This window comes from Sander lucioperca, chromosome 4 (assembly GCF_008315115.2).
Source record: "Sander lucioperca isolate FBNREF2018 chromosome 4, SLUC_FBN_1.2, whole genome shotgun sequence".
Taxonomy (NCBI): domain Eukaryota; kingdom Metazoa; phylum Chordata; class Actinopteri; order Perciformes; family Percidae; genus Sander; species Sander lucioperca.
In genome coordinates, this window is record NC_050176.1 from 8,334,166 (window position 1) to 8,361,639 (window position 27,474).

Consider the following 27,474-nt stretch of genomic DNA (forward strand, 5'->3'; position numbering starts at 1 on the left):
CAGAATCACCCTCAGACCAAATAAACAACTTCCTCTGAGTGAGTTCAGCTACAGAAAGGAAAAGTGGAAAACTATACAACACTGCTGCCTCAACCTGCTGAAACTCCACATACTGAATGTGAGTTTGACTAAAATCAGTGAAGTTATAGAGGAGGGGTGGGGTGCCATGACTGACTGTACTTTTCACCTTCACTCAAAGACAAAATGGCTTGCAGATCAGAGGAGGATCTCTGCTGTCCGGTCTGTCATGAAGTCTTCAGAGAGCCTGTTCTTCTGTCATGTAGCCACAGCTTCTGTAAAGACTGTCTGTCTGCAGAGCTGGTGGAGAGAGAAACAAGCACATGAGTATCCAGTTTGTAAGAGAAGATCTTCAGGGGAACACCCACCTTTAAACCTGGTGTTAGAGAACCTGTGTGAGGCCTTCTTACTGGAGAGAGGTCAGACAGCTTCAGAGGCTCAACAGAGGCAAACACCTGGGCAACCTGACCTCCAACATCTGGAACAAGATGGAGATGGTCTCCTACAGTCCTGTGAACCTGGATCCAAACACTGCTCATTCAAACCTCGTCTGAAGGTCTGACCAGTGTGAGACTAGGAGGGAGACAACAGCTTCCTGATAATCCAGAGAGGTTTGATAAATACCCCTTCGTCCTGAGGGCTTTAACTCAGGGACTCACAGCTGGGACGTCGAGAGTGGAGACAATAGTGTGTTAGTAGAGTCTGTCCAGAGGACTGGAGTCATACTGTCTGGATTATGGAGAATATGTTCTATGAAGGTAAATACTCAACAGGGTCACCATCAGCTCCAGAGACTAATCTCAGAATGCAGAAGAAGTTCCAGAGGATCAAAGTGAACCTGGACTGGAACAGAGGAAAGCTGTGGTTCTCTGATCCTGATACTAACTAACACACACACACACACACACACACTTTGACTGAGAGGATGTTTCCATTCATTGTCAATGCTGATAAACTGAAGATATTACCAGTGAAGGTCTGTGTGACTGTGGAACAGAGCAGGTAGAGAAAAAGAGGATGACTATATTTATGTTGTTTATTTCTTAAAGGGAAAATTCACTGAATTTAACATCTTAAGCTGCACCTATCCTTCTTCTGCCATCTTATTATTACAAAGATATGATTATTTTTTCATTTCATTTAGTTTTTCATTTTATTTTATTTGAGTTGAACAATTTTCTTTTTGTTTCTATTGTTGACTCTTTTATAAGTTCAACGATGTAATTTAATTTCTGATCTTTTGGTGCGTTAATGATAGTTTGTTGTTCAAGTTTGTTGTTTAACATGACAAATGCAGTAAAGCATTGAGGTATGCTGTTATCGTTCCTGATTATAAAAAAGCGAGTGTCACCTTTTGGAAAAGTTTTGTAAAGTATGGTTAGAGGACAACAACTGAAATGCTTAACATATGTAGCTTATTTAACACTGAAGAGGTGGCAAACAAACGGTAATCCTCTTACATATTTGAAAAAAGAAAGCCTTGAAAAATCGTTAACTCGACTTACAGGGACAAAGTCTCCCTCAGAGAAATCACATGAAGAGTGGTAAATCGAGTCCCTAAGATGGCCAGTACCAGCAGAGAGCACTCAACCTTCTCAGTGTGACAACCAAGTGACAACATTAATTGACACTGACACCAATGATTAACCAATCAGAAGAGCTCTTATACCTCTCCAAAATCTATCTTCACGACTGTCTTCCACTTTGTAACACAGGTGAGTGACTTTATTGACTGTAATAGCTGAGGATACTCTTGATAATAGCTTGGTTACATGAGACCTCCACATGATCAGTAAAATCCAAATCAGCTGCAGGTCTGATGGTGGTATGGCGAGGATAATTCTCAACACACGGATATCCCTCCTGACCCTGAGTTAAATATGTATATTATTAAACTTTCTCACGTGGAACTGGAGGGTTTGGTCATCCAGCTCGCTTCAGGATTATAACCACCAGTGCGCACCGAGGGTATAAATACTGAAGGTGCGCCACTCTCTGTTCAGTCTTCACGGGCAGTCCTGTTACGCACGGATCCGGCTTTTAGAAGAGGAGATACTCGCGTTAAAGGAGAGAGCAGTAGGAAAGTCAGACAGTTTCTTTCGCTTTACTTTAAAACCTTGTGCATAAAAAAGACCATGTCAGTACTGAGCGCAGTGCCGTTCATGAGGCCGCTCCATATGCGCTCTCCGGCGTCGCAGGGCCGCCGCCACACGCTGCCGGCCAGCGAGTTTCGCTCCCTCAGCCCGGAGGATGCCATCAGTGTGTTCGAGATTGAGAGAGAAGGTAAGCAGACTCTTTATACTTCACACACAGTTATTCCATGCGCAGTTACGCATACAGGAACATTTTCTTTCATTTAGAGGGAAAACAGGAACATTCATTCTGTCTCATCCAACAGCAGCATTAGTTCATTCAGTTTTCATTAAGTGTAAAAAAAAGAAAAAAAAGAAACTCCACACAATATTAACTTTACAGCAAAATAATCTCCATTATTAACACAAATTACATTAACAGGAAATAATACATGCATCTTCTTTCCAATGATCATATTTTACATTTAGCCTACTTACTAGTGGCCCACTACAAAATTAAGTTACCTTGGTGATTTAACTCTTTCCTAGATGCATATGTGATATGAGGTGTTATCAGGTGTCTTTAACCTGCAGAACATCCCTGGCTGTGATCCAGTATATCCTACACCACATTTCCATTTACGGTAGTCAGTAGGGGACATTATTCTTACTTACTTACTCACTCTGTCATCTAGGGTTCTTAATGTATAATTTTATCATCCTCCTCCTCCTCCTCCTCCTCCCAGCCTTCATCTCAGTGTCCGGTGAGTGTCCTCTCCACCTGGACGAGGTGCGTCACTTCCTGACCCTGTGCCCTGAGCTGTCTCTTGGCTGGTTCGAGGAGGGACGTCTGGTGGCTTTCATCATCGGCTCACTGTGGGACCAGGAGAGGCTTACCACGGTAAGACAGAGCGGAGGACACCTGGACAGTGATTTATCTCAGGCTGACTGGCAAGACGAGGTTCAAAACAGATTAACAGAAGAGCTTTTGAAAGATTTAAGGGCAAATTTATGGTATAATGTCTTTTGAAATTCAGTGGATGAGTATAAATGTTCCACAGATCCACCTAAATCTCACTGGAACAATTCAGATGTGTGGGAGTAAGCATGTGTAGTGAAATGCAGGGTGGCATACTCTTGAGGCTGTATGTGCAATAAAGAATAATAATACTAATAATTATAATAATAATAATAATAATAATAATAATAATAATAATAATAATAATAAGAACAAGTGTCAAAGTAAGAATTAAAAAACAATATTAAGATAAAACATTAGAAATACATGTAATTAAGCATTAAAATGCGTTGGAATTTTTCAGTATATACAAATCTAAACGTCACAGTTGTAAGTACAACATTTTGTACATACTCAAGAATAAATATACAAATGTGCAGGGCAGTGCCTATACAGTCTATGGGCAGTGCAAAGGAAGGCTTAACAAGGCAGATGATAAACAGAATGACGTTGTCAGACGTTGCGGTATGTCAAATTAAAATTCAACTTTTGAAATGTTAAAACCAGGTTTCTGTTGCATCTTTGAAGCTCCAAAGATCTGTGTGTCAACTTTATTTGCCTTATTTTCCCAAATGTGATTCTGGTGGCGAGCACAAACACTCGACTGCCTTTTGCTGAACAATGGCCGCTGGAGCCACAAGCGGTTATTACAGGATAACAGGAAATGCTAAAACATAGTGAGAAGAATCATAAAGTCAGCACACTTCCTCAATAACGTCAGTAGCATAATCAGCAAAAGTTAGTTAACATTAGCCACCATAAGCTACTGGTCATACCAGATCAAGTGATGCTGTAGCATTAAAACTGAGTGTTGAATTGAGCTGAAAGGTGCATTTTAATGCTTATGATTTCAGTTTTTCTCTTATAAGAAGAATATATTATTTCTTATTTCAAAAGTTACACTGTATGGCTTTAAGGCTGTCTCCCAAACAGCAGAGAAAGCTGGACTCATTCAACATGGACTTTTTAATTTGTTTGTCTCTTTGGTATCAAGTTTTTATAGGTAAAACTTGCCACCCGAAGCCCAACAGGTTTACCAACAATTCAGCATTTACCCGTTCTTACATCTCTCCCTTCCCTCTCTTCTGTTTCCCAGGATGCCCTCACTCTCCATAAGCCTCACGGGAGCACCGTCCACATCCACGTCCTAGCTGTCCACCGGACCTTCCGCCAGCAGGGCAAAGGCTCAATCCTGATGTGGCGCTACCTGCAGTACCTCCGCTGTCTGCCCTACGTCCGCCGCGCCGTGCTCATGTGTGAAGATTTCCTGGTTCCCTTCTACCGGAAGTCAGGTTTCAAAGTGCGGGGCCCCAGTGAGATCACGGTGGGGCCCCTCGCCTTCATCGAGATGTTGTACCCAGTCAGGGGCCACGCCTTCATGCGTCGTAACAGTGGTTGTTGAGGACAGAGGGATTTAATGTGGATTTCCCCTGGCTATCAGTGGTGGTGGGACCACTCCCCTCTTGGAAAAAGAATTAGGGGACGTCTGAGCAGCTATATCGTACTCGATCGACCAGCACAGTGTTTGTGATCCTCACTGTGAGCGAGACTGGTTCAGCAGGCGGCGAGGTGTGTGTTCTGACTGTGAGTCTGCAGACAGACGAGAACAAAGAGCTGCCATCAACAGCGGTTTGGAAAAGTGGTTGAAAACTACAAATATATTGATCTGTAGTTTAATGAGTAAAAAAAAATTAAAAAAAAAAAAAAAAAAAAAAATTCCTAAAGAATGTAAAACAGTTACTTTTGTATAAAACAATTTTATTTTGAAAAACGAACTATTGTATTCAATAGAATACAGCTGCCTTGTTTCTTTCTTTGCCCTATTTTTATATTTGTTATTTAGCCAATATAACATTTTTTCTGGCTAATCTAGTCAATACTAGTATCTGTCCATTATTAATGCATTCATCCTGTATAGTTTTGTATAAACAGCCTGCCTTTCACAGCAGCATTAGAAGATTACGATTTGTTACACTTTGTAACTAATGATGATGAGGGTACGAGTATAAAGTAATATGCCAAAGTAACAGCTAACCCTAAAAAAAAAAAAAAAAAAAATATGGAATGAAAATACAAAGGGATATTAGCAATTAGATAATAAGTCATTAACGTGAACATGCTTATCTGTTTTATATTAAGATTTGAGTGGCCCTGTCTGTCTCCATCAGTGACTGTTGTATGTACTTTACACATAAAATCATCAATAAGTATATTTAGTATATAAATATATTTTCCTAAATATGTGCTTTGAAAATTCTCCTTGATAGTCTCCTCTCACCTTTCCCCTTGTAGACAATCACCACCTCTGCCTACCAAAGCCTTGAATCAAGACAATAATCTTTTGTTCTGTTTTTTTTTTTTTACAATGTTTTGTTTTTCAAATAATAAAAGGTTATATTTTCTAGCATGTCTGCTTTGAGGTGTTTTTATTTTGAAAGTTGTCGAGAGAACAATTTTAGCGCAAGGTCCATTCAGTAGCTTTTTGATATCGCATAATTTGAAATGGACTGTTACAGGAATTTGTGCTTGTTAAATGTACAACATTAATTTAGATCCACAAAAATTTAATTTGCAGTTATTCTCCCTTTAATGTAAATTCTTTTTTAGAGAGTTCTCTTTTAGGGTCAAAGCTCTCAATGGTGTAGCGCCAAATGTACAGAAAATGGTGTGAAATTATAATAGACAAAACAAGTTGTGATGCCAAATAGTGTTCAGTGGTTAATTGTGCTTGGTATTAACAGGAAATTAAACTTCTCTCTGACACACATAACCTTCAATTTGCTAGAGTGGCATTTATTTTGACATGACTGCATTAATGCACAGAATTTCACATATAAAACTGAAGCAAAACATAACAGTACCTTGTCCATGTACTAAAATTCATTTTAAACGTTCCCTTTGTATACCAATAAATAGAAAAGAGTGAAATGATTTGGTCCCGATGCAAACACAGCAGTGAAACTGTGCATACAGTCATGACTGAAGATGTGGGTTGTTGCGGTTTAGATCAAACACTCACATGTTGAAAGGCACAGTAAAGAGGTTTCCTAAAACGAGGTGGATGTCATTATTCACACTTACTATTACAGTGTGAAGGCAGATTCCTATTTTAAACAGATGGCCTTTACAATCTCAATACAGTGGAGTTGAAACTGATTCAAACATTTGAATTGTCCAACATACAACCTATTCTGTATTTAACAACTCCACAAGATGATCAGTGGGTCAGCCCCACATACAATCTCACATAAGCTCATAACTCACTTAACTCATATAATCCTCCAAACAACAGTCATGACGGTGGCTTTCCTAACAGCTGAGGTCAACACATGCCAGAGTCACACACACAACAACAAACTCCATCTAAGACAAAAGCCAGGAACTCATGGGAGAAATCTTTCACTTCAGGTGTTACGACTTCTTAAAAACACTTCTCACATTGTCAGGGACCCACCACAACAGCAACAATCTACTGTGGGTCAATGACCACAACCCAAGCAATCGGCTGCTAGCGTCCAGACAATTAGAAATGTGTGGGAGAAGAGTAAATGTAAGGGACAAGACTTTGTCCAAGTTTTGTCTGAATGTGCCTGTTTGAGGAAAATCCTATGTCTGGCTCAGGTGAAACATAAATGACATCTTGTGATTCTATGACAATTTGCTTTTACAGAGTCATAAAATACAGTACAAAACTTACTCTGATCTAACACAACGCCTGTATAGATAATGAATCCTGGAATAAATATTATTTATTATTTTTTAGAGTAAATCAACAAAATGGTTTTGGCACCGCTATGTTAGCGGACAAATATGAGACAATTAGAGCTTGACTGAGAACTTGTTTTTGTGGCAGCGACGTACAGAAAACTAAGTGATTGTGAAGAACAACATGCATATATAAGCAGCATGTGTAGTTGCTTTGGTAGGTTTCGGGTCAGAAAGGTGTTCAACAGATTCAGAAAGTTGATTATGAGCATTTCCCTTAAGTTAAATGAGGCATCTTTGTAAAATGGCATAGTCTGTGTAAGGCAACTAGTGGTTCTAGATAGAAATCTTACCTTAGTTGACCACTGATATTTCACTTTAACTATTCCAACTGCACAGTTAATACTTGGAACACATTGTTACCTTTTGTACAACATTTCACGGCTCCAAATAATAGTGACATGCCAAGTGCATACATACAAAAGAGCGAAGTTTTTAACTCAGAAAGCATTTCACGACTGTTAAAACATACAGAAGCAGCAGAACTAAATGACAGCGTTTGTAGTGTTTAACCCCTGAAAACATGAATCAGTGGCAGGAGGCATCTGATGTATCTTAGTTCACTGGGCCACAGGATACCAGATGACCCACCATGGCATCAGTCTTCCTTTTCATTTCAGCGGTTTGTCATCCATAGAGTTAAAGGGAAACAAGATCATAGGCCAGAGGTGATTTCATTTGGCTTCTTTAGATTGATGTGACTTTGAACTGAAGGAACCAGACAGTCTCTTGCTCTGCAGATCTCTTCCTTTAGGTCCACCCAGCTCTATGCAGTTTTGACGTCCTGAGTATCTTTTCCTGTCCTCCGATTCCAAGGAGCCCATTAGCAAATTAACATGCTAAGAAGTGCCAGACTTGACTGAGGATTAAAAAGGTTGAGTAAAGTTTTACGGAAGTGAACAAGTCAGCAGGCTGAGAAGAGACTGATTCAGTTCTATGCAAATGGACTTTGATCAGGTCCTTTGATGAGCGAATAATAAAAAATACGATTGCCACATACTTAAAGCCACCGAGTTGACCTGGAAACAGCTGACCCGATCATTGGCAAGAAGATAGAAAATCAGTAGCCTAGAGACTAGTGCACCACATTGTCAATGTTATGGTCTATGTCATACTTTTCACAGAACTTGCTCGTAAAAGGTAGGCAGGTGAGATGCTCCAGCCAGTGCCAGTTAATCGGGTAAATATAAAACCAAACGATGAGGGAAGAGAACAGCCCGATGTAGGCCAACATAGAGACAGCAATGAGGATACGTTTTCGGTACTTGTCAAAGGTCCCGAAGGTGACGTAGGGCAGGAAGGCGAAGGAGAGCAGCAAGCCGCTGAGGAAACCAAAGATGTGGGCGATGTTGTCAATCCACGGCAGGAGGCCGCACAGGAAGAGGAAGAGGACGATGCCCAATAGCTTGACAAAGGCTTTCCATGGCTTCTCCAGAATCTGCCAACCTTGAAACAGCTCTACAAAAAGGCAAGCGAGGAGTCCAAACTGAGACCCTGCTGGACCCACCTGGATGGAGAGCACAAGAGAAGAAGACAAGTTACAGACTTGACAGACCAATTTAACAAAGGAAGGATTTTAGTCCCGATAAAAAGATTACAGTTATTCCATATTGCCACTTACACAGAAAACACCCCCCACAATGTGTATACTAAAGACTCACATGTATGACTGAGCACAGAACACACACATCCTCTCGGAGATATAATGCATACATCCTGCTGACTGGTGGTGACGCAGAGGTTTTGGGGGACCTTGACATTAGTTGACAGCATTCTTGTTAATTTCTATTTGCTTCAAATAACAATTTGTCTTCTGAACAGTGAGTACCTACTCCACTTATTTGGTAGATAACACGGGGTCATACAAGTACTGCAGGTCGTATAGATTTGAGTTCAAATGTGCTGCATGTTATTTGTTTCCCCGTGAGTTATCAGTAATGTGTCCTATCACGTTCTTGATGATAAATACATATTTCCCGAAAGCTAAAGACAATTAAACTTTCATGTCTGCTTATGTTGTTTGCACACTGCTCCAGAGGATTTAGTCATACAATAAGCAATACACACACACACACACACACACACACACACACACACACACGACAGTATTTTAGGTAAGAATTATTTAAACTCTGTTATTTATATTTCTGTTGTGTTATTTTGTCTATGCATTGCTGTCTTTTTACTTTCTTTGTTGAATTTCTGTTTTTGCGAAAGAACTACAGTACGAGTCCTGGGTCAGGCAGTAAAGGTGAGAAGATTAGAGTGACGTCAGGGCTAATTGGAGGCTTGGCCTGGTCAGAGGCAGGTGGCTAATCTGTGAAGACATCAAACTCCCACCAACAGAAAAGGAGCATGGCACAACACTCCGCCCACACATCACAGACACGCAGGCTGACATGTTCCTAACACTTGTCTAACACACTTAAAAGCAGGTCCACATTTGGTAATTTGTGTGGACTTACTATCATTTTTGTCAAGTTATGCATCAGGTGGCATGACTACCTTCCAAAAGATAAAAAAGGTTAACCTCCAGTTTTAGCAACTCCGAGTAATATGTTTGGTACCTTAAGTATTGATTCCGGACACTGAGGGGAGCAAACGTCACGTAAAACCAGGTCTACTTCAGCTTACATGAGTATAACCTGGGTATTCCAAGACAGACTGACTGTTTTCCTCATCCTAATTCCTCTTGGCAAGTGACACATATAATCTCCACTTTCACTTCCAGGTGACCATTTATTCAGATCATAAAAGTACAGGTTTAGAGAGCTGATAAAATAACAAATAATCAACTACACCACTTGCAGCCACAAGACTGTGTGTATATATTTTAATGTGTGCATTTTTCAATTGTATCCTTTTTAAACCTTACGTGCACACTGGTCTGGACTCATAAATGCATTCTGCCATCAAAATGTCAAGTGTAACAACAACCAATCTTATTGAAGGCAGATGAAAAACTACTCCTCATTTACAATCCATAACGTTCTAGTTTAGCAGCAAAGACGCTGAAGCACCTAAAACATCATGTGGTAAAGCAGTCTGGTAATGAGACAATGAAAACATTATTTACTTAAGTGAGTTGGACATGACTATCAGTTGAACAGATGCAAAATGTAAATTAACAGCCGAGAGCATTGTTTTACTTTTTATAGTAATAGCAATATATGACATTCACTCTCACAATTCCTTAGATCTGCTTTACTCCTGAGAATTATCATTATTCCGATCACAGTTGCCACAGGGTCTCCTTAATGTAACAGTTAAAGGATAATCCACTTAAACTGCCTCCTTAAGCGCCTTGACCGCCCTGTGTTGTGCCTTGCATGTGGTTTTCTCTGGTTATTCCTAGTGTGTGAAGACCTGCGAGCTGGTCAGTGCTAAGCAGAGCTGGATGGTGGGATTTCTGGCTCTCACGTCAAAGTACGTCACACTGAGAGCCACCTCATGTCACACCACGCAAATATCAGACGAGAGCAATTGGAGTTGTCTTATGAAGAAGACAACAGATGTCTCAGTGACAATGGGACATAAATACAAAGGCCAAGAAGCGAAATAAAGTCTGTCATTGTTAACGAATTAAGTGCTCTCTTTACTTATACACTACAATTGCCCATTATATGAACTGTTTTATAGGTGTGCCAGGAGAAACCTTGTGTGTTCATAAAGGTGTACAGACCAGAAGCATCACCAGACAAGTCTAGTCTTTGCAACAAATTGTTTTTGTTTAAAAGAAAAAAATGTGATCCCATTCACTAAATACCTCGGCAGTGACCTTAGTTAACCCACACAATGGCATTAGTCTAATCTCTTAAGGGGAAAGTGAGCTTTTACAGACACACTGGTAAAAAGGAGGTAATCAAGAGTTCTTTTCACAAGCTGACTGATTAGCACAGATCAACATGTTTTTTTTTTGCAAAGATTATTATACTTTGGTTTAGAAACTTCTATAAAAGTAGAGTTACTCCAAAAAAGAACAGAGGAACTGTTGCAGTTTCAGACCTGTGGTGTTTCCGGAAATGACGGCTATTCTATGCGTTTTAAATATCTCCTGGTTCATTCTTATATTTTCGCCCTGTGTGTATGGCATAAAACATGTGTCCTTCTTTTACACATCCTGATGGATTATTTGTCACTCAAACAATGTTGGTACAGTGACATATTTATTTTACTTTTAACTAATGTCTGCCTAAAATGTACAAGGACTGCATTTATTAAACTTCAAAGCTATGATCTGTGTTGGTAAAAATCTGCACAGGTTGTTCTTGAGATGCTCCACATGTTGATGAAACATTTATTTCATTATATTTTCATTAGATCTTTTGTGCTGCCGGGATGAAGATGTGTGTGTGGTGAAGCATCCACGTTTTGCCAAAAAATACACTCAATACCTTTTATTAAATTCCTTCAAAGTCTTCACAACATATATTATACGAGTCTGGACAGACATGGATGTAAACTGTGTAGGAAATATTTTGTGGAAAATGTGTGTAGAGATCATGAGTGGTTTCGTTCTCTGATCTTCCTGACTACCTGTGAAAAAGCCATCTGACCTGATGAGTTTGAAAGGGAACACCGGGCCAGGAAAATAATTGAGCTGATTAAAAAGACTCTCAGATCGGGGGGAGCAGAGAGCGAAGCCACTGTGTGATCTGTATTTTGCAAATAACTGAAAGGTAAGATTCAGGTCATAGGATGATTTTGGCTCTCATCACTCCTAAGTCAGCAAAGATAAGACACACAGATGTTTCATCATAAAAACATTTTAGAAGATCCAATTTGTAGATCTAAGACAGTAACGAACTGTTTGGCCTTGGAGTGGGGAGAATCAAAGTGTTTTATGCATGAAGCAACATCGCGGAAGGGGCCAGAGAAGACCAGACAGCGGGGCCAAGATGACCTAGACCATATCCAACCGGTAACAGCACCACCGAAGATAGGCAGAGAAAATGTATAAGAGTGTGAGGGTCTGAGTAGCGGGCACGAGTTCCCGGGGAGACTGTCTGTTGGTAGGGCGAGAGAGACGGTCTTGAAGGAGAACTGCGTCCATATGCATATGTATTTACTTGCAATATCATTTCACTAAAGCTTGTTATATTTTAACTAAGTGAATCCTGAGTTTTATTTCTGATCTACCAGTCAACGGACACTTAAATCTTAAAAGGTGTGAGGTGTAGTGACCTGAATTGGAGTCAGATTACTGTGGCCTTTGGGGCCAGACTATAAATGGTAAAACGGTCACATTTTTACATACAACTGCAACTTGACTGGTTGGCGGAGGCATACAACAAGGCAAGGTGGTAATTCTAGTTTTTTTGGAGTTGATTAAAGAGACTTGTTGTAGCCAAACACACATGATGTGCAGTGTGCTTAACCCTTGGTGGGATGGCACTGCTCTCTTCATACAAATGACTCAACTACAGTAAAGCAGTCTCATAATGTTATCCACTTAAGCTCAGTTTCTGCTCAGTTTCTGCAGGCACTTTCACAGTTAACACCATGAGGTGTTTTCTGTGCCCCTGCAGACCTCTATAGATGGGGGGAGCCAGATCTGCTCTAATAATCCCCAGCATGAGAAACTCCCCTCCGGTAAGTGAGCCAAGGTAAGCTGAGCTAAGCTAAGCCACTGAGTGGGAATAGCAGGCAAACAACAAACTATAGCTACAATAGAAGTATGTTAATGTTTTTTTTAACCTTTACCTTTCCTTACCTTTTGTTCTGATACATTACATACAAACATTTTGTAACGGCATCAGAAACTGCTGCAACATGAGCGGTAAAGGCTGTCTTGGTTCATGAGGAGGAGGAGGGGAAAAGAACAATCGTCAAGTACACTAAACAGACAATTGAATAATGGGCAACAGCTTTGGGTCTTCAATTCCATATCTCACATCTCTCTTACACACCAGGTATTTGACAGCTCAGAGAACAGTATGACATCAGGGTTTCTACAGGTTTCACCAAGTCAAATTTAAGACTTTTTAAGACCATTATTATGAATGAAATTTAAGACCTAAGTTGGCGCACACATGTAACAAATGTCTGTGCCAGAACTCATCAGCGTCTTTATTTTTTGCGCAGACTTAGAGTGTTTGGGGTCTGTAAAAATATTATGTTAATCTTTTATAGAGCAACAATAGAGTCAATTCTTCGGTATGGTATTACTAGCTGGTTTGGAAATTTGACAGTTAAATCAAAAACTCAGATTTTTAATTTGGTTAAGACGGCAGGTAAAATTATGGGAACACCTGCACCCCTCAACCCGCAGGAGCTTTTTAATTATGCAACAATCAGGCAGGCTAAGATTATCCTATCTGATAACTCACATGTGTTGTTTTCGGAGTTTGAGCTATGGACAACAATGGATTGTAAGGATTTTTACTAGCAGTTTTTATAATATGGTAACTTGTAATTTGCACAGCTATTTGAGTAGCCTAGATGTGTCATGTTCATTTGTTTCTCTAACTTCTTCTTTAACCCTGTGATGTGTGTCTATGTTGTTACTCTTGCAAGGCAAGTTCTCTCTGTCCAAGGCGAATTTCTCCTTAGGGAGACTAATAAAGAGACTTTGACTTTTGACCTATATCACAGCATCAAAAACAAAGTCAGATGTCAGAGTCCGGAAACATTGTCTGAAACAATCCCCTGATTTCCTCATTGGCATTATAGGACTGGTGTCTAGATTGGCTGCAATACAAGTTGCATGTTGGTCTCATTTGTAGTACAGCGAATTATATTTGGACTAGCGACAAAAAGAACTACAACACCACAGAATTCTAAAGCGCTGCAGGAGCATTTAATGAGCATTAGAGGTAGCGTTACATTGACGTAGGAAAATTAAGACCTGTTTAAAATAATACTTAGGAATTTTAAGACTTTTTAGACCCTGCTGAAACCTTGGACATGTTTTAATGTCAGTTTGCACGTATCTGCATATGTCAAGTGTGGGTACTTAAAATAAATCATCATCTCTTGGAAACCTCTCAGCAAGAACCCCCCCCCCTTTCAGGTTCTCTTTTAGTTTATGCACCTGGAAAGTTACAGCAGATTCACTTGCCTTACATATATGTAAAAGAAAACAACAGAGAGTATGTGCACAAATATATAGATGCTTGTTTGTAAATGCATCTATCCTTAATTACAATAGACTCTTGTGCATACTGTACATATAGTGCCCAAGTCTTATTATGTAAAGCTGTCAGTTTTGGCAATCATGTTAATAGATTAAACCGGCTTTTTGTTCATTCTACTGAACGTTACCTTTGGTTTACTTTTGTAAACACTCACATACAGTTAAAAAAAAGGTTTGCTTACAAAAAGGGGAAATGGTACTGCAACGGTTATTCACTAACTGCCAAATGAAGCCCACCCAAACTCCATCTGCTGATGTCATCTAACAATGTAATCATTCTACTCCAGCCTGCATGCCGGATCAACCCATCAAAACATTAAGTGTGCAAGTGTTTTTAGGAGTCTACTGTATAAGTGTGCACTTTGTTTGTGTGCATTTTATGTCTGTGCATGCATGAAGAACTCACCTCAGCTCTGTAGGGCAGGAACAGGGCGGAGGCCAGGTTTCCAGTGATACCACTGAGGATATAAATGATGGAGATGCGGACCCAACCTGCCAGCTTCTCCAGGTCTCTCAGTATGGTCATCTGGAACACCACCGACACCAGGCAGTGTAACAGCCTACACACACATCAGTCAGGGAATTAAACATCTGTGCAGTCTGCTGGTATTTCAACCATTTTATTATATCAAATGTGCATTTTTATGCACATCTGCACTTTTCGTTCCTCTTCCTTGTTGGCCTGTTTGCTTGCTTTTAAAGCAGACCTGAGGGATTTCCCATGTGCCTAGTATTAGCACCAAGTATCAGTATTCATATGAGTGAGCAGCTTACAAGCTCTGGGGCCTCATTTACAAATATTTCATTAAGTTTAAATCCTTTAGGATGCAGACAATGAAACTGCACTTACTGGTAGTAATCATTCATGGCAAATGGCTGAAATGGCTCATTGACTTAGCTTATTAGGCTTAACACTTTGTCAAAGCATGTTTAACATTCTTTCAATTCTGTTAGCACTTATGAAGTGTCACTTTTCAATGGCTACATCTATACTTGAATGGCTGACTAAGCTGAAAACCAAGGAAAAAAAACAGGCTAAAAAAAATTGTAGGAAGGCGGTGCGTACCCAGCATGGAGGAAGAGAGAGAGCCAGAGACGGTAGAACTGATCAGGAACATCAGGATTGAGGAAAGGCAACAAGCCGCACACATCATCCAGACAGTGGACCTGCGCAAGAGTAGTGTATGGGTTCAGCAATGTACTAACACACTGACAGACACACATGTCCCAAACACACCCGCACACACACTACCTGTGAGCAGAGTGTGGCATCCTCGTGGAAGTAACCATGCATGAAAAGGCAATACTCTCTGGTCGTGATCTCACATCTACAGGAGGGACAAGCAAAATGCAATTCAAATTTTCTACAGATGACCTGGCAATGCAACTGACTAAGAAGTGGGGCAGTAGATCAAGGTGATATCTGTAGGCTTTGAAGTCAGTAAACAACACACAAGTCTCACCTGCCCTTAGTTCCTATGCAGCAAGGCCGTCCCTTGATGTTACAGTCCATGTGTCTGTAACCTGTGTGGTTCCACTTCTTTGGGTAAGTACACACCTGGGAGGAGGACAAGCAATGAGCCGTTACACAGACATGCTGTACAATGATCTTTGCCTTTATCTTATTTCCTGTTGTACGCCTCAGACACACGATAGTAGCACAGGAACAAATATGTGGTTTAAATGAAGAATGCTAAGGTACAAAATTTATTTCCCCTTACTGGCCACTGGGTGATGTCATCCGGCCACGTATGAGGCTCTGCAGAGGCAGGCTCTTCACACACTCTGGTCACAACATGCAACACACAAGAGCAAAAGAAGGCTTGAAATAACAAGCAAATGTTGGCAATTAATTCACTTACAAATCCATAATGCAAGAATCCAACTTACTTGATTGTTCCACATGTCATGTGGCACAATGATCACATGCATATTCTTACCTGGGATCCTGGTGACAGACAGAACCGGAGGACCTGCTGATGTCCACTTGCTCATTCGTCCATTTAATAAAGGTGGCCAGCGTCTCCTGCATATACAGATATTTTTGTATTAAATTTTAAGCATTTATTTTATAGAATAACAATGGAATCAAATAATCAACATAATTTTAATCATTGTGTATATCCATGTTAAGGCATCTTGAACACTTAACAACAAATATAGAAATATCAGTTAACAATTTAAATCTTAAGAAATGTTAACCTACCTAACATGATATCTTTGCATTTTCCCACAAGCAACTTAGAAATATCTAGAAAGATTTGTTACATTTAAATATTGTTGTTGCACTTACTATTTAAACTCTTTCTTGGCATATGTAATTACTGTAATGGCAAAAACTGTGCAGAAGTACGCAAAGAATAGTGATTATATGATTACAGATTATAATCTCACATGCGTGTGTGTTTGGAGTGTATGCAGTTTCTAGCTTGAGGTGTGTGCAACTTAAGCATATTGAATTGATTTGAGGTTTTTAATTGCAATTTCTTGTGCATGATTATAGAATGTGTCTTTACTTGACTTCTTTCTCAAACCGTAGGTTTCTTATACTGACAATCTAAAGAACTAAGTATGAAGGTGCAGGATAAACCACTTACGGAGCAGCCGGAGCTGAGGGTCTGCACGCATCCAGAGTTGTCATTCTGTACACAGCAGCCGGACGCTCTCTCCAAGTCTTTGGCCTTCTGGATCAGACTGACTATCTGTGTGTCCTTACGGATGCACGGTGAGAACTTGGCCCCCAGGTGGATCAGGTCATCCTGAAAAGTGGAGGAAATGATCGTAAGCATACACAAACCTGGCATAGTTAAGGGATTTAAAAAGAAGAAAAAAGCACCCATCCTATTATTTCTGGATGTAGGATTAAGTTTCTCTGTCTTTCAACAAGTTGTAAATATGTGTTCACAATACCTCACATGTTGAATACAGGAAACAAAAATAATCTGATATTTTGATGGAAGTAACTTGCTAGAGAGTGATAACACAAGGCCAAGGGAAGGTTAGAGCTTGATAAGAGCAATAGTATGTGACAGGAAATGCAGTAAGTGATAAAGTCACAAAGTAATGAGGGTGTAACCCTGCATCAGGCGAGGCAAAAAGTGTCTGGTGTCAGACTGTGAAGTTCAAAAAAAAAAGAAAAAAAAAAAAAAAAAAGAATATCCTTTATTTATTTCCCAATCTGGCTCTGTTCATTTTAGGATAGAGCACACATCATTTTAGGGAACAGTTCACTTGGGTTTTATATATCAAGACAAATATCTAATGTGAGTGTCCATCTAGGTAGATAGTGAAAAACATAGTGTAATACAGCAGCCAAACTGAGACCAGCAAGCTACTCACAGAGCTCGGACCAATCCAGAAGTTCTCCTGTTGGATATACTTGACACTCTCATAAATGCCTTTGTTCTTCAGCACCTACAGAGGGCAACAGAATGACACAATTGGCAAATTTAAAGTCCATTGTTCAATGTTCATTTATGATTTCTCAGTGAAGGATAACAATAAAAAATACATTTTGTCTCTTAAATGCATCTTTTTGTTTGATGAATTGTATTTGCTTAGATAAAATAAAGGGATCACTTTTAAGTCGCTTTCAATATTTAATGCTCTCAGCCATGTATTGATTGAGCAGATTATGTAACTGGATCCAAACAACATTGATTGCTACACAAAAATCAATAACCAGCCACTTTGGCACTACAGATAGCAGGTTGGTTATGTCCTCTTGGTAGTAAAATGCAACTAATCATGTCAAAAAAATTCTAATTAATTCAGTATTTCACAGTAAACCCCTAAGTTTTGAGTTTCACTCACCAGTTCAGACGTAGAATGTTGTGCAAACCCCACAGGGGCAAAACCATATGTACAACAGGCCAGCAAAGTGATTACTATATGGACAAACGTGATCCAGTAGGAAAAGTAGGGCCTAAAATACACAGCAGAGAACCACTGTAAATCAGGTGAAAATCATGACTAGGCAACACATACTGTCAGTCCTGGTGTCAAACATCATATTACAGGGGAGAAAAATGTCTTGGAAGAGCATCTAGTCATTCGAGACCTGTGGCTGTGGAAGTCGTCCAGCTGCTTCTGGATGTTGCTGCTGAGGCTGCGTCGGTAGTGCCGGTTCAGCCACTTTCCAACGACGCCCATGCCGTACTGACGCTTGTGTTTATCAAATGCAAAGTGCTTAACTTGGGAGGCAATACGACCACCCCGGCGGGGGTGTTTCTTTTCGGGGGCTACTGTTGGTGTCCTGGGCTTTCGGGATATTTCCTTACTGGGGGTTGGGAGAAAGGCATGAAAGAAATGAAAAAAGGGTGAGAACGAGAGTGAGGCAAGAGTGGTGGAGGAAGCAGAAAGGGTTGGGGTGGGGGGGTGGACAGATAAAGCAGAAAAAAAAAATGAATGTGTACAAATTAAACGATTGCATATGAAATGCGATACATAAATATCTTAAGAAAACCCTAACAAATTTAAAGGAAAAAAACCTATAAACATAACGTTCTAAATGTTGTCTTTGTTATAGTCTACATACAGACGTTGTATTGACTTCAAACAGCCATAATTAGGCAGACATAGTTTGGCAGACCTTAAAATTCATTTTTAATAAAGTTATGATGATTAATATCTGGAACACGGCTTTTGTGTGTGGCAAAATAAGGATTATTGAATCACTTGCACTAAGGACTATAGGAGCCTGACACAAGTTCAGTGACTTTGTTGTGTATTTACTCACAAGCTTGGGAACTTCTGGTCAGGCTGCTCACAGGGAGCAAAAGCTGCAGACATGGGAGGTGATTCAAATACGTCATCAGCCATAGAGTACAACTCATCATGGACATCAACCTACACAGAAGAGTAATGGAAGTCACAGAGGAGGAAGAGTGCAGGAAGAAAAAAATGGAAAACAATGATTAATTAGCAGCCAGGCCTCATATGTGTTTAGACAATATGATCTACAAGGGTGGAAATACAGGACACCTGAGATGATGAGCAGCTTCTGAGTTTTATCTGTCTAACATCCCATATTCTAATAGGTTTGACATATAGAAGGTTATAGAGGGTGGTAGAAGGTTTGACAAATATATACTTATTGGAAGGAAGGAAAACAAGTATAAAGAAAGAAAAAGATAGTGGTTGCTGTAGAAAGGGAGCTGAGGAGAGATTAGAAGTGAAAGTGAAACAGATTGGTGGAGAAGTGTGACTGCTGACATACGCAGGAAGGGAAAGGAAGATTAAAAATGTCCAGCAAAGAGAGAAATTGGCTGCTGACCTTGCTGAAGAAGAGCGACTCGGACGTGTCTGCGGAGTCCACGGTGTCCTCGTCCATCCAGCTGGGCCGGACAAAGCTCCTCTTAGGGAAACTGCGACCTGTCTGAGAGCCTGCCAAGCCGCTACGGCCCTGAACAACATAAGCACCGCATAATACGTTACTTTACACATGCATAATGTTTCTTAGATCAGTTCTGCTATACTTAGAAATAAGGTAACAATAATTAAAACATTAAAAAGGTATGTTGAGAACTGTCCCTCTTCTACCTGGCTTACATCCTAACACACACAAAGGTTTCTGGTACCCCACCCACCCTCAGCAGGTTGGATGCAGCTCGGATGCTCATGCGGGCGACAGACTCCCTCTTACGCATGGGGAAGCGGCTGTACCCGGAGCGCTGGCTGGTGAAGGAGCTGAGTGAGGTGACACCCGGGGTGACAGGACCCCCCTGAGTGGTGTGGGGCGTCCTGGGGGATCGACCGTCCATCTCATCTGGGCAACGGAAGGCTCGCCCCCGTGCCAGGGGATCCACAATCTACCAAAAACAGAGATTAGGGTCAACCGGACATAGATATTTTCATCATGATATTAACATAAACTCTGCCAAACCATACTAAAAATCTGAGCGTGACACTTGAGAAAGAGTTGCTCTCTTGTATGTTTTTATGTGCCTGAGTGTGTGTGTGTGTGTGTGTGTGTGTGTGTGTGTGTGTGTGTGTGTGTGTGTGTGTGTGTGTGTGTGTGTAAGAATTGAATAAAATTCCTATCAGATGAAAATTCTTATCACTGGCCTTCCAGATTACAAGAGATGCAGAGACAAAACAAGCAGATGAGGATAGGCACAAGAAAAAAAAACAAAGAACAAAAGAAAAACTAAATACTGGAGGATGAGTAGAGCTGTCTGACATGGACTGAAGGGAGGGACATGATTCATCTGGGGCACAGATGGTCCACGTCTGTCACCGTACAGCACTCTACTTTATTAAAGCCAGACACATTTTTCCCTCTCTCCTCACAATCTCCTTCTCTTACCATTGATATTTCTTCCTGTCTCTCCAGAGAAGCCTCTCAGGGTTATAACATCAAATCACACAGGTGGGAAAATTATTACTACTATAAATTATTACTTGTTGGCTGGTTGTGAAATTGAGTGGAAACTGGAATCCTCAGTGGAAAGACCCCATGACTCAGAGCCTGCTGTGTCTCATCCAGTTTCTTTTGCTGTCAGTGTAACTTATTACCTTGGTAGGATATTTTGGTCTAATAATGCAATAGGCAACCAGGATAATAAAGATGTTTCTTTTCAACAAATTATGTTGAAGAAAACCTTAAATCAGGATGTCAATTAATGGCTGGATTAGAGTGTTAAGCCATGCAGTAACTGTATACCTCTCTTGACAATACAATACCTTGGGCATCTTGTGTGTGGCTGGTGAGTCCAGGCCCTGGTCGAAGCTGGATGCTGTCTCAGGCTCTCTATACTGGGCCTTTAGCTTGCCGTAACGCTGGCTGCAGTGGCGCAGGCTCTTCCTGTGCCATACCTGCTGCTTGGTCTCACAGTCTTCCCCAACCCCAAACCACTGGGCTGTATTCCTACAGGTACAGAAGGAAGAGGGTGGCCTCACTATCACAGAATACAATCAAATAGCATTAGTTCATGAGCTCAACCATGAGACTTTTGGGATATGTTGCTGAGAAATGCTGAGAAAATAATGGTCTGTTGTCTATTGATTAGAGGGATTCTGAATAAGGTTGTTTTTTTTTGTTGCTGAATGAACTATGGGGACTAGAACATGCACTGTTTGACTTTTTAGGGTGAATGACCTGTAGGGAACAGCACTTGCATTTCTTGTGTAATACACTTTGATGAGAGTGCTTTGCTGGTTTTTTTTCCCATGGGCTCATGACCTTGCTGACTATTTATTGTGGGTCTCTAATTAAAAAAAGCAACCTGAATTGGGAGTGACATGAACAACAATAATAAACATGAATCGAACAACAAAATCGTCATCTTACTTGCGGATGCTTTGTGAGAGCGACGTTTGTCTTCCAAACTTTGCCCTTCTGTCTCTGAATGAGAAGCCTCCATCTCCTGCTCCATCTCTGGCTCCGCTGATGCTCTCAGACACAGAACCGCTGGCTTGACCAGCCGCGCTTTTCTTCAGGGACGGTCGTAGTGGCTGACCAGAAGAAAGGAGGAATATTGTTACAGCACAGGAATTGTTTTAACGGTAAAATAATTATGAACAGTGCCCACACAGAGCGGTAAATTGAAATATTAAATAGTGTTACAATTACAGTTGAAGGAATATTACAATAACATAAATAAAGCAGCAGTAGTGGCAACAGCAGCATGGATAATTGTGAAGGTCTACAGTACTTTACCAGCCAATTAGCAGAATATAACAATTAATTAATGACTACAGAAAACACCTAAGATATAATTATTAAATCATAACACCGTTAAGAAAGTAATTAGGTAATAACTGTCATGACTGCAGGACTCTTGGTCAGTGGCAAGACTAAATGCCTGCATTGAGATATTTGGATTAAGTGCACATTTAATGTGGACAGTTGTGTTCAGTCAATATTTTGTATGGTCGGGTATTGCTAAAAGGGCCCCACTCTCTTAAACACCTACTTGTGTATGCTGTTTATAGTGTTCTTCGATTATGTGGGGTTCAGTGATTCCTGTGAGAGTCCATTATCTTAACCTGCAGTGACTCTGCAGCTGGTGCGGCTAATGGTGCTGTAATTCGGAGAGTTAATGGGGCTCGAAGCAAGCTGCAAGTGAGCCGCATGTTCAGGTTGTGGCTCAGCTTGTCGGGATAGGGGAATACACCGTTTCTGCCACCGTAGAGCCATTGAGAGAGCAAAACAATCGTCGCACATATAAATTCTAGAATCTTGGACACTTTATGAAGGATTTGTGCATTTAATTATCTCTATAGGCTTGACCGAAAAGAGCCTAGATTAACGACCTAAGTACGTGGTGTGGTAGTATATAGTCATATTTAGTGGAAGCACGAACTGAAAATAACAACAAACAAAGAATAAAACCTTGCAAAATCCCTTACCCTTCAGTTTTACAGATAATACAAATCTAAATTGAATGTGTAATGACAAGAACTGAAGTTTTCAAATTTACATGTAGTTGTTTCAGTATTAACTACAGTACCTGAAGTTGCAAAGCATTTCCAAATTTAGTATTATTTAAATGTGTCTTAGTAATGGAAAAATACCACAGTTAATGTGTGGGGCCAGTTTCTGCTTCTTCTTTTCTCTCTCATTACAAGAAAGCTCATTACAAGTTCACACTTTATTTGCATCTTTATTACACTAGTTGCTCTTTCAGGACAATTTAACTGTAGCATGCTCAATTAAACTCTGACTACCTACTACTTTGTGTTGCTGAAATGCCATCATTTCTGTTCTAGGCATGGGCTCACAGAGGGAAAATGTATGGCCTTGTGCCCAAAGACTGCAAGACAGCTGTCCAAAATGCCTCCCTGTCCAAGTAAATGGCTATTGAGAGGAACAGAGGGAGAGCATGCTACCCCAATTAACATGATTTAATCCCGTTTGAACTTTTACAAATAAAGTACTGCCCCAAGTCTTTTTGTCTTTACCACGTATATGCAAACTCTGAGTTGAATGATTAGTATGCATTGCATCTCCTTCCAAGGAGTCCATCAACCCAAGAGAGCTAAATGACTTGCATTACCTGCTGTAAGGATATGAGGGATGATAAAAGTTTTTTTTGCAATTAATACTGAACTCAAGTTTCCATTTTAACAGCATGTTTTTATCAAAATTCAACCTTCTGATGCTCTAATTCAGTGGTTCTCTTTTTTTTTTTCCAATAATGTACCGCCTTTGAAATATTACTAGTACTCCCTGAACTGTGCAAAAAAAAGTTGGTAAAAAAAAACCTATATAAAAGAGGAACAATACAACTCTGCAGCTGTTTAAGCTAAACAACAACCATGTAACTGAAAAACACTTAAGTGCTAGCACACATTTTGAATGTTTAGAATCCATCACTAAATTTGTTTGTTTTATAATTATTTTAGGAAATAATCCCAATACTTTGGAAATAATATTTCCAAGGTACCCCTAGGGGTACTAGAACTGCCATTTGAGAAACACTGCTCTAACTCTTTCTTGTGTTAAGTTTTTTGAGTTACTAATTGATTTGAAACTTAAATAAATTGTCTGGTGACTGAATAATCGACTAACAGCCAAGGGTCCTTTCTACACGTTTTATCAATTCAACACGCATGGTCTAGTGCTTAACATCAGCACTATAAGAGGATGTAGTCGTCATTGTGAGAACACATCTTCTTAGGGCGTTTTCACACCAACAGCCTTTAGTTCGGTTGAATCGAACTAGAGTTGGTTTGCCCTGCTGGTGCGGTTCGTTTGGGCAGGTGAGAACGTGGCAATCGAACTCTGGTGCGCACTAAAAGTGAACCAAACAAGCGTACCAAGACCTGCTTGAAGAGGTGGTCTCGTACGCTTTCAATCGAACTCTGGAGCGGTTCGTTTGTAGTGAGAACGTGATCCATACTCGAAGCGCACCAACTATATGTACTCCGTAAGTCTGAGCTAATGTCTCCTGTAGTCAGGTGTGTTTAGCAATCTGCGATGCAGCAGAGCAGAAAACTGTAGCAGCTTGCAGTGTTTCCATCACAGAAATAGACTGCAGTTAAGCTTGCCGTCCGTCACTCGTATCTCCGTGGTCAAACCAGCTGCCGCTAAAATTGGAGACAGACGCCGGCAGAGCAGAGCGAAGTCTCGGTGACCAGAGCAGACGTAGTAACGTCTCTTGCGAAACAATGTCTGATCATTTTAATGAAATGAGCTGGTTTGACCACTAGACCAGAACACAGGACTTTCTTCCTGTATTTACTTTCTTGCTCCCGCCCCCAGACATATCCGACCAACAAGAAGGCTGGACGTTCTTGCATGATTTGTAATGACGCATTTTGGTACGCTTGGATTTTTCCAGGTGTGAAACCAAACCAAACCAAACCGACCGAGGGCAAATCGCTCCAAGTTTACTAACTCACCAACTGATTTGGACCAAAGCAAACGAACTACAGGTGTGAAAACGCCCTTAGAGACAATCTGTCCAAGAGGCCAGGCAGTGAAAGACAGGGTCAGGTCAAAACACTCAGCCTACCTGTTTTGCAGGGCCGTGGGACATATTCTCCTCAGGCGGAGGGATGGCTATTACAAGGCTGGGCGGCTTCTTGCTCTTTAGACGACTATCTGGTTGACCTCCGCTTGGAGGAGGCTCCTCCCCCCCCTGTGATGCCATCCTGTCAGAGTGCTGGAGATGAGAAAATGTAATTAAAAAACACAATTATAACATTTAATGTCACATAAGATCGGTTTACACAATTATTATACTAGAATGCTGCTGTGAGACAGAAAGAAAAGATTTACATAACCAAACATTTTTTTTTTATAATAACTAGATTGCACATGCCCTTTCCAATTCCAGCCACTTTTTTTACACCAATTATCACAACAGCACATGTGAGCTAGGTGAGCTATAAGCAGCTGGGCTGCGAGATAAGATTAGTGGAAGATATGCAGATGTTTTATATTAGTAAGGCACAAATATTCTGTAATGAGATTGCATGTAATCTCTTGTAACCTTTCTTCTAAACAGGATTACTGTTAGTTTTGTTGACAGATAATATGACAAGATGTTTATAAACAACCACTTTTTCGAAGATAAGAAAAAAATTGTGACTAATGTCTATACTTATGATGATGATGATGATGATGATGATGATAGCAAATTATATTAAATACTTCTGCAAAGAAATATGAACTCACTAGTATGGTACTTCTAAAACATGTAGCCTATCTTTACTAGTAAATGCATTGTTGATATGGTATATGTAATACTATGCCTTCATGTGAACTGGATCTCTGGGGCAGGGTGAACATATTCAACTAAGCTTAATACTCATCTAACAAGAAATAACAGCTATTATAAACAGCACCAAATGCTCAGATTTAGAAACTGTGTATCAAGTCTTTCTTGTGGCACATTTGTGCATTGCAGAGGACCCACCCTTTTCCTTTATGGCCCCAACAATAACTCAAAAACTATTACAGTCTATCCAAACAAACAGGTTCTTTAGCAGCAGCTGGCTCTCCTCCAGTTCATTCTGCTAAAAAAACAAATCATTGCCAACATCCCCTGCTTTTTGATTATCTTCATAGGCAATTTCTTAAGTGATTCTTAAAAGGCTCTGCATTCACTTCCAGCAGATGAGAAATGGTGTTATATCAAGGATAGCGATCGTGTCTTGCTACACAGCGCTTAGGTCATTGATTTAAGTTAATTTAATTATAAGGGTAGCAGCGGGAGGAAAGGAAGGGGATGTGTCTGTCGGAATGTTTCACTGTGAATATGTGCCTAGAAAAATGAATAAACAAACAAAAAGGTACACCAATAATTAAACAATATTACATTTATGTCATTACATTTGAGAAATGTATTTAATTTAGAAAGTGTCATGTAATGATTTATTTGCCTGTGAAAATAGTGAGGTTCCTAACCCTGAGACCTGGAGTGGCCCGCGATATAGATATGTGTATGACATTTGTAATTTAATATTGTAGTAGAGCAGAGGTTATCATGATATAGTACATTTTCATTCGAGAAACCGTGATTGATAAAATGACCAGGTGCACATGTATTTCTTTGTCTGATCCAGTGAATAAAATACATGACAAATCAACGAACTCCTTCTCATTGGTGCAAAAATTATGTAATTATAATGCCAAAAGGAGTCCTGCTCATGATTTGCAGAATTGCCCACAGAGCGATATTAAAAAGTGAGAGCCACCTTGGCATAAACCGCACAGAAAAATCTCTCTACTGACTGACCGTTTCATATTATACAGGGCTCAACGCTAGCTTTTTAAAGTGGTTGCTGGCTTGGCAACCAGGCATCAGCTTTTGGTTGCCGAAATTGACATTACGGTTGCCATGTTTTAAACTGCCTGTATTTGGAGCAATTCATTTCTTATGTAACTAGCTATACCGTAAATGCGTAATTAGGTGGCACGGAAATCCGCGTTGCTATTCCGTCCGGTAGATACCGGGCACCAGTGCCATATTAGTACCGGATTTTAACATGCGCCATTAACGTGAACAGAAAATTGCGTTGCCTGTATCTTTTCACGGCAAGCGTGCGTGTGTGGAAAGCGGTCGACCAACAGCTGAAATGTTGTGTTGCGCACGGACGTAGTGTTTTAAACTTTACGGACACAACCAAATAAAATATTGACTTCTTTTGAAATACGATTTACCAGTTTTGATTTGTTTTTATATTGACTCAATCTGGTTGCCAAGGGCAACCAGGCAACCGTTACTGTCGAGCCCTGATATATAGTGTCACAGTACTGTCAAGCCCAACCAGAGACTTAAAAAATAAATAAATTGAATTTCAAATTCAAAATAAAGTCAGCTTCAATTTAGCTGACTAACTCAATCAGAAATCGATTCTCCAGCACCTAAAGTACTTAACTTGGACCACTAATGAAAAAGCAACTGATACACCAGCTGTTAAGCTGTTGGGAGTGACACCCGATGACATCAGATGACAGCGATCAATAGTGCTCTCAAATCATCATGCATCCTCCACAGGGTGGGAAATTAGCACCCGCCACCAGCCAATGGCGGGTGACTTTGCCTTGTATACCAGCCACAGTGGCGGGTGGATTGTAAAACGTTCCTTGTAACGGATTGGACAGCTTTTGTCAAAGAATGCTGTTGCTAAGAAACAATGCACAATGCTTATAGGAGTCGCGTTACGTTACTGCTAATGAATGCCCAACATTTCCGGATTTTGCTGCTTCATAATAAAAACATTCAAATACCAAAATAAGGACTTTTATTGTGAAGAACTTATAGGAAATTAAACCGTTCACAGCCGGGGCTTTGACCACGCATATTTCCGTCAACTCCAGACTTTTGTCCAGTAGTTTTCAGCGCTAGTCCGTGACACCATGTAGCTGAGCTGAGGTACAGACGAAACGAAAATTATCGGTTAAAAACATGTGGCGACATATCCCCGGTGTTAAGAGGCCCACCACGGAGTCAGCATTAGCTATGAATGTACTCTGTTAAGGGCGAAGTAAAGAAAAAGAGAAGGTAGCCTAC

General features: G+C 40.3%; 2 protein-coding genes and 1 long non-coding RNA gene across 5 annotated transcripts in view; 1 reads left to right on the plus strand and 2 right to left on the minus strand.

Moving 5' to 3' along the window:
- Positions 1–1,995: 1,995 nt before the first annotated feature.
- On the plus strand, positions 1,996–4,612 carry aanat1 (arylalkylamine N-acetyltransferase 1). The gene is made up of 3 exons (XM_031288921.2): positions 1,996–2,301; positions 2,837–2,991; positions 4,205–4,612. Exons 1-3 carry the CDS (start codon positions 2,154–2,156, stop codon positions 4,508–4,510), a joined length of 609 nt encoding a protein of 202 aa, XP_031144781.1. The 5' UTR covers positions 1,996–2,153; the 3' UTR covers positions 4,511–4,612.
- A 1,268-nt stretch (positions 4,613–5,880) lies between these two features.
- LOC116042641 (inactive rhomboid protein 2) overlaps positions 5,881–27,474 on the minus strand; it is a 35,080-nt gene continuing 13,486 nt past the window's right edge. The window contains exons 2-18 of one of the 3 annotated variants that reach the window (XM_036000376.1): positions 24,469–24,618; positions 21,300–21,463; positions 20,693–20,876; positions 19,597–19,818; positions 19,284–19,412; positions 18,747–18,856; positions 18,069–18,290; positions 17,822–17,933; positions 17,348–17,422; positions 16,606–16,767; positions 15,949–16,034; positions 15,730–15,793; positions 15,472–15,566; positions 15,261–15,336; positions 15,075–15,175; positions 14,415–14,568; positions 5,881–8,380 (exon numbers count right to left, since the gene is read on the minus strand). In XM_036000376.1, the coding sequence (XP_035856269.1) occupies positions 7,949–8,380; positions 14,415–14,568; positions 15,075–15,175; positions 15,261–15,336; positions 15,472–15,566; positions 15,730–15,793; positions 15,949–16,034; positions 16,606–16,767; positions 17,348–17,422; positions 17,822–17,933; positions 18,069–18,290; positions 18,747–18,856; positions 19,284–19,412; positions 19,597–19,818; positions 20,693–20,876; positions 21,300–21,463; positions 24,469–24,606 (2,526 nt within the window). In that variant the 5' untranslated portion in view covers positions 24,607–24,618 and the 3' untranslated portion in view covers positions 5,881–7,948. Of the gene's footprint in view, positions 8,381–14,414; positions 14,569–15,074; positions 15,176–15,260; positions 15,337–15,471; positions 15,567–15,729; positions 15,794–15,948; positions 16,035–16,605; positions 16,768–17,347; positions 17,423–17,821; positions 17,934–18,068; positions 18,294–18,746; positions 18,857–19,283; positions 19,413–19,596; positions 19,819–20,692; positions 20,877–21,299; positions 21,464–24,468; positions 24,619–27,474 lie in introns of all 3 variants that reach the window. The other 2 variants (XM_031288919.2, XM_031288920.2) reach the window with 2 other exon arrangements.
- On the minus strand, positions 12,737–14,408 carry LOC118494850. The gene is made up of 2 exons (XR_004897063.1): positions 13,457–14,408; positions 12,737–12,889 (listed from the first exon to the last, which is right to left on the minus strand). It is a non-coding gene; the product is annotated as an uncharacterized LOC118494850 (long non-coding RNA).